This window comes from Microtus ochrogaster, linkage group LG5, assembly GCF_000317375.1.
Source record: "Microtus ochrogaster isolate Prairie Vole_2 linkage group LG5, MicOch1.0, whole genome shotgun sequence".
In the NCBI taxonomy this organism is placed as follows: domain Eukaryota; kingdom Metazoa; phylum Chordata; class Mammalia; order Rodentia; family Cricetidae; genus Microtus; species Microtus ochrogaster.
Genome location: NC_022031.1, coordinates 55,567,319 through 55,575,808, shown reverse-complemented (window position 1 = coordinate 55,575,808; position 8,490 = coordinate 55,567,319). Strand labels below are relative to the sequence as shown.

Here is an 8,490-nt window from a genome sequence, read left to right as displayed (position 1 = left end):
GTAGACCAGGCTGGTCTCGAACTCACAGAGATCCGCCTGCCTCTGCCTCCCGAGTGCTGGGATTAAAGGCGTGTGCCACCATCGCCCGGCTAAGGCATCAGTTCTTATACTGATAAAGTATCCAACATTTTAAGAGATCTCTGTCTTCTAACACTCTCTTATTCATCAATTAGATTGTAAGACTGGTAAAATTGGGGGCATGAAGAATGTAGTGGACAGGCCCACCAACCAGAACAGGAGTCACACAGTAAAGACACAGAAGCCCCAAGTTCTAGGGGCAGGCAAACTATGCCTTGGTAGCTGCCATCCGCAAAACTTAAGTTGTGTATTTTGTAAATAAAGGTTCTAAATTTAATCTCGATTCAAAAGCTGACAGAACCTGATCTCACACCACAGATATCTGGTGGACAGGGAGAATGATTACATTACTGGTGAGCATAATTTAAAGTGATTAGCCGGGCAGTGGTGGCGCACGCCTTTAATCCCAGCACTCGGGAGGCAGAGGCAGGCGGATCTCTGTGAGTTCGAGACCAGCCTGGTCTACAAGAGCTAGTTCCAGGACAGGCTCCAAAACCACAGAGAAACCCTGTCTCGAAAAACCAAAATAAATAAATAAATAAATAAATAAATAAATAAATAAATAAATAAATAAATAAAGTGATTATTTTACCTCCCTGTTAGGAAACAACTCTGATATAAAAACAGATATAGAAACACATCATTCTATGATATGCTTCACCTTCCACACCCACCTCTGGTCCTACAGACAGAATTCAGGGCTCTACACATGCTAAGCAAACTCTCTACTGTAGCTCCAAATCCGTATGCAATGCTCTTAAAAGCCAGGTCTATAACTACAATCCCAACCCTCAGCAGGCTGAGGGAGGAGGGATGCTGTGAGCTCCGGTCAACCTTGGCTATGAGATGGCTCTTCAGGGGAAGCATTTGCTGTCCAATGTGGTGATCTGAACTTCACCAGAGCTGGCCTGACGAGCTTCTCCAGTCTATGGGAACAGGAGACAGAGAATAGACTGTCTCTAGTAGTCCAGGGCCAGACACCCAAAGGTTGTGCTCTGATTTCTGCACAGGTGACCATATCCCCCACCCTAAACAAAGCAAACACACTGCTACAAAATCAAATAAAAAGTTGTTCAATTAACATCCTCAACCCTCCTCCCCAAATTAAAGGCACTAAAATAATTCCTGTTGCTCATATAAGCCAGAAACAGCAATCTTAAGATGAAGTAGTGCTTTCCCTTCTCTGAGCCTTTCAGGGTTTGTACACGGGGGAACTGGGACAAGAAAGAGCAGATATGGGAGTTTCCTGAGATCAGCAGCAGACTTCACACGTCACTCAACAACGACTAATCAAGAGCGGGGCAGTTTCTGTGCAGAAGAGAGCTAAACAGCAGCTTGCCTGCAGGGATGCTCACAATCCAGCGACTCTGGTATGTTCCCAGCACTGAATCAACATGCAGGCCCAGAGTGGGAAAACTGATCTACACAGCATAGACAAGGAAGATCTAAGTCAACATGCACTTTCAAGTATTCTCACTAAAACCCATTTCTAACCTTAGACTTTCTTGGTTTTCCACCACACATATATTAAAGGCTAAATGAGTCAGACAAAATTTATACTCAAGTGAATAGATACTTTGCTTCAAACAAACTAATGCTGTCAATTTTGAGCTGTTCTTATTTTTCATTAGCAGGTTTAACTGACAAAAATTTCTTAAATTTTAATGGATTGAGAGCATGAATGTACAGCAAAGACAGGCAAGACGGGAAAGCCAGGAGAATGGAAGGTGGCAAATGAACTCAAGACCACATTCTATGCTTCTAGCACATTACCTAAATGCGAGCCTTATCAAGGGCAATACCAGGTGTAAATGGGCCCCAGGCCTTAGCATAGCTGACTCCACAATGGAAATGCCATTCAGGCCATAAACTCAGCACAGACAGCACTGCCTGCTAAAACTAACATAAATACCTAATCCGTCAAAGTCCATAGTTCTCGGAAAGTTTCAAAACGTACTAACCTTGTTTTTTTAGCTTCCGTTGTTCCGCTTCTAGCTAACTGTTCTTGTTAATTAAGTATGTCAACACAGGACATGCATGGCTTTTGTGCTTAAAAGCTCACCCTGAGGAAGGCTTGGGGCTACAACCGGACCACAAGCACCCAGTGTAGTCTATTGGCTTAAACCCACATCCAAACAGTGTTCTCTGGTGAATGCCTTGCAACACCAGGGTCAGGAGAGATGGCTCAGAGGACATTAGTTCACACAAGCTGAGTGGTTTACAACTACCTATAACTCCAGTTCCAAAGGATCTGACTTCCATGGCACCTGCACTTGCACATGTGTCTGTCTACCTCTCTTGCACACAAAGACAATCCCAGTTAATTTGGACTACAATTATAACTAAGAACTGGGTGATTATTACTAACATATTATTTGAGGCAATAGTGGGAAGAGAAAAAAGTCAAAATGAAGATAACTGAAGACAAACGATGTTTAGATAGGCTTAAAATAAATTGCAAATGAATTACTACAAAAACAAAACAAAACAAAAAAAACTTGTGCTTAAGGCTGTATTTGATGCCTAGCATTACCAAAGAGATAGAGATGACCAGGATAGGCACCTTCATTTTAGGTCAGAATCCACAGGCATGTGGGCCAAACCAAGGCCTTCCTCACTAGTCCCGACTGTCTCTTTGTTACAGACAACTCATAACTACATCTCACCAGAAGCAGGAGTGCGGAGTGCTGAAGAAGGAAACACTTTATCTTTAGGCAAAATTCAAACTTAAAATCAGCTCCATTTTTCTGCACACAGTAAGCAGGAATGAGATTTCTATACTTGAATCTTTGCTAATAGCATTACAGATAGCTTTGTAATATTATCAAGCTCTGATTAAAATAAATGCAATTTTAAAGAGCCCCCATCATCAACTGACCTCATCTATGCTGGCTTCTGGGTGACTGATAACCAGGTCTACAGCTTAGCCCCTTAGCATTGATCTCAATTTCATCCTGGACACATCCACAAAGGTTACTCTTGAGTTCAACAAGTTACACAAGGCACAACAGACCAAACCATCAGGAATCCCGAATCTGTGAAGAATTTTGAGGCCCTTCAGTTCTAGTCTTTCTGCATAAAGATCATAGTGCAGAGACATACTACACTGCTCCGATTGCCTAGCAGAAAATTCACCAAAGACAAGAGGGTCAATAAAGATGACCAAAGTAGCCATGGTTATCTGCACAGCAACAGTTAATCTAGACACCCGGTGTCAGCAAGAGGAAGCACAAGAGCAAACTGTGACAGGGAAGGCCCAGCAACTGACCTCTACTTGGTTCTATTTCTTAGCCTCTATTGTCTTTTTCAAACAGGAATGGACCAGAACTGACTTAGCAGATTTTTTTAAAAATTGAAACTACATCAATTATTTCTTGTGTGTGGCTGCAGAGGCCATGGTCAGAGGACCACTTGTGGAAGTCTCTTTTCTTCTTCCACCATGCGGGTTCAGGGCAAACTCAACTGCAACTGCCTTTACCTGCTGAGCTATTCCGAGAACCCTTTTATAATCTCCTTTGTGTGCCTTGCCACTTCACTTCCTAATTATCACTCCCAACTACTCAGGTCATGGATGAGTGTTTTTCTCAGCAGTAAATGTTTGGCTCATGGGAGGCAGCAAGGTGCTAAGCTGCTGATGGCCACTGTGTGGCAGAATAGCTAGGCTTCCCCAGAGATCAGGGGGTAACCTCACACGCATACTCCAGAGCATAGGGATTATCCAAAAAATGTGCAGGAAGAGACTTACAATACACAGGGTGCCACCCACCAAGCTGCCATGTTGTAAACTGGTTATTTTCAAGTTTAGCAGTCTCAAGTCTACAATTCCTCCATATACCGGAACAGCTAATCCTATCTTTTGCCCTCTTTTACGCTTCTGGTTTCTGGGCCTGGAGTTAAGGGTCTTCCACCTGCTGGAATGACTTTACAGCACTTACCACATGAATAGCATTTAAGATATATTTCTCTGTTAATTTAATTACGAATAATTGATAGGATCTTTCATTAATTCTAACATTCAGAAACTAGTAATATTCCACTTAAAAAAACCAAATACTATAATTACTCAGTACTAATGCTTTGATAGAAACTGGTAAAAGCTTATTTAATTTAACCTAAACCATTAAAAAATGCTAATCTACTCAATTTAGTTATATTCAAAGTATAAATTTATAAATCTAAAAAAGTCAAGGAAGATTGAGTTATGTTAGAGAAGGGTCAGGAATTGCCTGGTAGAAAGCTATGGGCTTATCTTATTTTTAAGTATATGGGTGTTTTGCCTGAATATCTGTATACCACATATGTGGAGTGCCTGCAGAGGCCAGAACAGGGTGTCAGATGCTCTGGGACTGGAGTTACAGCCAGTTGTGAGCAGGTGAGTGCTGGAAATCAAACCCCAGCCACCTAAGGAACAGCCTTACTTGCTGAGCCCCCAAGTTTACTTTAACACAAGTCTAGGGATTCTGCCCAGGGTCACCTTGTTATATGAACTTGCATGAACGTGACCCAGGTGCTTAATTTGAACTGAAAAGTGTAAATGCTCCACAGATTCTCAGGTTACATGTTTTGTGTAGTTCTGAAAGCAAAAATGGGCTGGGAGGCTTGCTCTCATTGTTCTCATACCTGGTAAGAACCAAGACTCTTCATGTTAAGAGAGTCCATGCACAAGGATTTCATATAAAGTGGTACCTGAAACTGCTGCATGCAGCTACCATTAGATGACTAAGGTGTTCAGAGGCTTCTATCTCTACTACATAGGCTTACTCTTCAAAAGAAGTTTCCATGTTTGCAAAGCATAGTGAATCCAAAGCTAGTGCTGCCAGGACTTCTAGAATGTTAAGAAAAGAAATGAAGGCTAACAATAAGGATAGGAACTAAGCAACAAGACACATTTCCAACCGTGGTTTCTCCGAATCAAACCCAAGTCTTGATGAGTTTCCAAAGTAATCTCAGAGAGATACCTTATTTCCAAAGAGCCTCTCACAAAAAGATGTTTTTAATGAATGAGTTCTGGTTTTACAGTGAGAGTTTGGATAGCAGGGATACGTGTTCTAGAATAACTCCAAAAGAAAAAGGGAATGAGTGGGAGGTCAAGGACAAGGGACGCAGAAGAATATTTCACCGGCTACAAAAACCAATGGGCATCATTTCCTACATGGAGCAGCTTCTAGGACTGGCTGTACAACCAATTTAGCAGAATGAATAGAATGTAACATAACCTCTCTGAACTGGAAATTAAAAGTTTGCTACAGACAAATTTATAGGAAAAATGCAGCCAGAATTCCAAACAGACTTATAGTCAATACCTTATACTCTTTCAACCTGCATTACTATTTCATTTTAAAAGTATCACATATGAATAATTTTTAGTTAAAAACCAAAAACCAACCCCCCCCCCCGCATGCTTCCCCTGCAGCTTATTTCATACCAAGCGGTTTCCTTTATCATTTTCTAGTGTCAGTGCTCCCTCTAGAGGCAGAAAACACGAAGGAACTACCAAGTCTACCACTGTGCTTGTAAATGGTGTCTACAGAGGCACTTGCCCACAGGTGAGATTGAGTGCAGGTGAACTGTGGCGCGCAGAGGACGGTGCCAGGTGCCTTCCTTTCCTAGGCTGCTCCTCATCTATTTTCTTTACCAAATGAACCGTCTCCCTACTCCTTACAGATTTAACTCTCACAGGTTCCAAGGATAAAAGCAAAAGTAAAAAGCAAGCTAATTTTTTTTTTTTTGTGTGTTAAAAGTTAATCCTGAAACTTTCATGATAAAAAGTGGCTTTCCAGCCTTTTATTCCAGCACTTGGGAGGCAGAGGCAAGAGAATCTATGAGTTCGAGGCCAGCCTGGTCTACAGAGCGAGTTCCAAGGATAGCTAAGGCTGTTACACAGAAAAACCCTGTCTCAAAAAACCGAGGGAAAAAAAAGTGGCTTTCCTATTGCTACTGAGATACCCAAATGAGTTTGTCTATATGTACTATCAAGGACCATAAGCCGGGCGGTGGTGGCGCACGCCTTTAATCCCAGCACTAGGGAGGCAGAGGCAGGCGGATCTCTGTGAGTTCGAGACCAGCCTGGTCTACAAAGCTAGTTCCAGGACAGGCTCCAAAACCACAGAGAAACCCTGTCTCGAAAAACCAAAAACCAAAAAAAAAAAAAAAAAAAAGGACCATGGCTTAGCCTATGAAGATCATGTAGTCGTTTAGCAGATAGTTTTGGAGTATCACAGCAGCCCAAGTCTAGAAAGCAGTTACACAAGTAACAGGTTCAACACAAAGGCTGACCTAAGACTCTCACAACCCTAAAAAATGTGACATCACACATACTATCATGGAAGGCTTAATGTTTGGTCAAGTAGACCATAAAGAAATGACAGAAGACTCAAAGTTTTACTTACCCCCACCCCCTTTCTTTTGGTTTTTCGAGACAAGGTTTCTGTGTCTTTGGAGCTCACTCTGTAGACCAGGCTGGCCTTGAACTCAGAGATCTGCCTGCCTCTGTTTCCTGAGTGCGTGAGTCACCACCACCGGGCTAATTTATCCTTTTTTATAGCCCAGAGAACCTCAACTGTGGAGCACATTATAATTACTTGAGGAGCAATTTATACTTGGGCCTCATCCCAGAAAATAAAACAGAGGATCTTTTTTAGTGGATCAGGGTTTTTCAGTGGTTGGAGAAATCTATTCAGTCCAGACTACTGATAAGACAAAGAAACCCATATAAGAGTGGAAGGGGCAGACCGAAATGATCTAGAGATGGAAAAAGTAAAGTCTAAATCACTAAACTACACCAGGGGCCAACAAGAGTAACTGCTGCTCCAGCAAAAGGACAAGAGATGGTGAGGGTGAGGAGGTGGATCTCCGTGTGTTCAAAGCCAGCATGGCCTACAGAGCTAGTTCTAAGACAGCCAGAGCTACAGAGAAAAATCCTATCTTGAAAAACAAAACAAAAACCCAAACAAACAAACGAGATGGCAAGGCTAGTTAGAACTGTTCCTGGCAGCCGGGTGGTGGTGGCGCACGCCTTTAATCGCAGCACTCGGGAGGCAGAGGCAGGTGGATCTCTGTGAGTTTGAGGCCAGCCTGGTCTACAGAGCTAGTTCCAGGACAGGCTCCAAAACCACAGAGAAACCCTGTCTCGAAAAACCAAAAAAAAAAAAAAAAAAAAGAACTGTTCCTGGCCAAATTAAAGGCAGTCGTTTCCTTCTGTCTTCCAACTCACAGCTACCTTCCTGTCTTGCTCTACACCTTGGTAAGGTCTTATCTCTTCAGCTGGGTTCAGTACGGTGGGCCTCAGAGAGTTGCCACAAAGCACCTGTAACATGGTATCACATGTCATCCTATTACTCATCTGCATAGAACCCCAGGAAACATGGGCTGCATCTCGGGCTTGCTCAGAAACCGCGGAGGTGGAAGACAAGCCAGGGACTTCTCACAAGCAGGTTCTCTGGTAAGGAAACGACTCTTATCCTTTTCTGCCCATTGTTTCTAACAGGTAAGTAAGTAGAGGTGCACAGAATTTCCTCAGCAATGGCTTACCTGGTCAACGTCAGCATTTCTTGGAAGAAAATACACAATATTATTAGTGATCTTCTGGGAAAGCCTAAAAATTTCAAAGGTGAAAAAGAGTTAAGGATAAAAAGGCAATTTCTGAGCAGAGAGATGTTCATCATGTGTCACAGATCAGTGCATCTTGGTAAGTGCCAACAAGGCACAGATTAAACCCAGAGAATTAGAGACAAGATAGCACAGATGGGTTAGAAGATCTGGCTGCTTTAGCATAAGGCAGTGTGAGCTGAAGATCACAACCCACAGACCTGCGGTTTGAAGAAATCTTCAATCTGTACTAATTCCAATTCTACACAGTAAACATATCTCTTTAGTCTCAAGGCAGGTTCCATAGAGGCAGACCCAGACCTCGGACAGTTCAGCTATGCAGCTTCTGTATCAGTCAGTCACATCCTCAATCCTTCTTCACAAAACCCTAGCAAACACCACTGTTGTGTCCATTTCACAGGAGCTACAGCTGGGCTCCTGTTTCACAACGGTGGAATTAAATACTAACAGGGGAACCGTATCTATAGATCAACCAACACATAGTTTTTACATTGCATGTCTTAAAAGTTTTAGTTATTATTATTAAAGTGTGTGTACAGACAGAACTTCCTCGGTGTACCAGAGGACAATTCTCTTCTTTCTCTTGCCTTTACCTGGGTTCTGGGTCTCAAACTCAGGTTGCCAGGTTTGTGTAGCAAGCGCCTTTACCAGTTGAGCCATCTAGTTGGCTTCACACAAACTGTTTTCTGTGTAAAATACAATGGAATTATCAAATGTGGATTAGCTAATACATTTCCTCTACATGCACACGTACACGCGCACACACACACACACACACACACACACACACACACACACACACAC

At 42.6% G+C, this 8,490-nt stretch overlaps 1 protein-coding gene across 2 annotated transcripts in view; it reads right to left on the bottom strand.

Annotated features, from left to right (window-relative positions):
* Window positions 1-8,490, bottom strand: part of Tgs1 (trimethylguanosine synthase 1) — a 43,021-nt gene that overhangs the window by 3,104 nt on the left and 31,427 nt on the right. For both annotated transcript variants that reach the window (XM_005362261.2, XM_026786759.1), the window contains one exon: window positions 7,609-7,687. In XM_005362261.2, coding sequence (XP_005362318.1) covers window positions 7,609-7,687 — 79 coding nt within the window. The remainder of the gene's footprint in view (window positions 1-7,608; window positions 7,688-8,490) is intronic.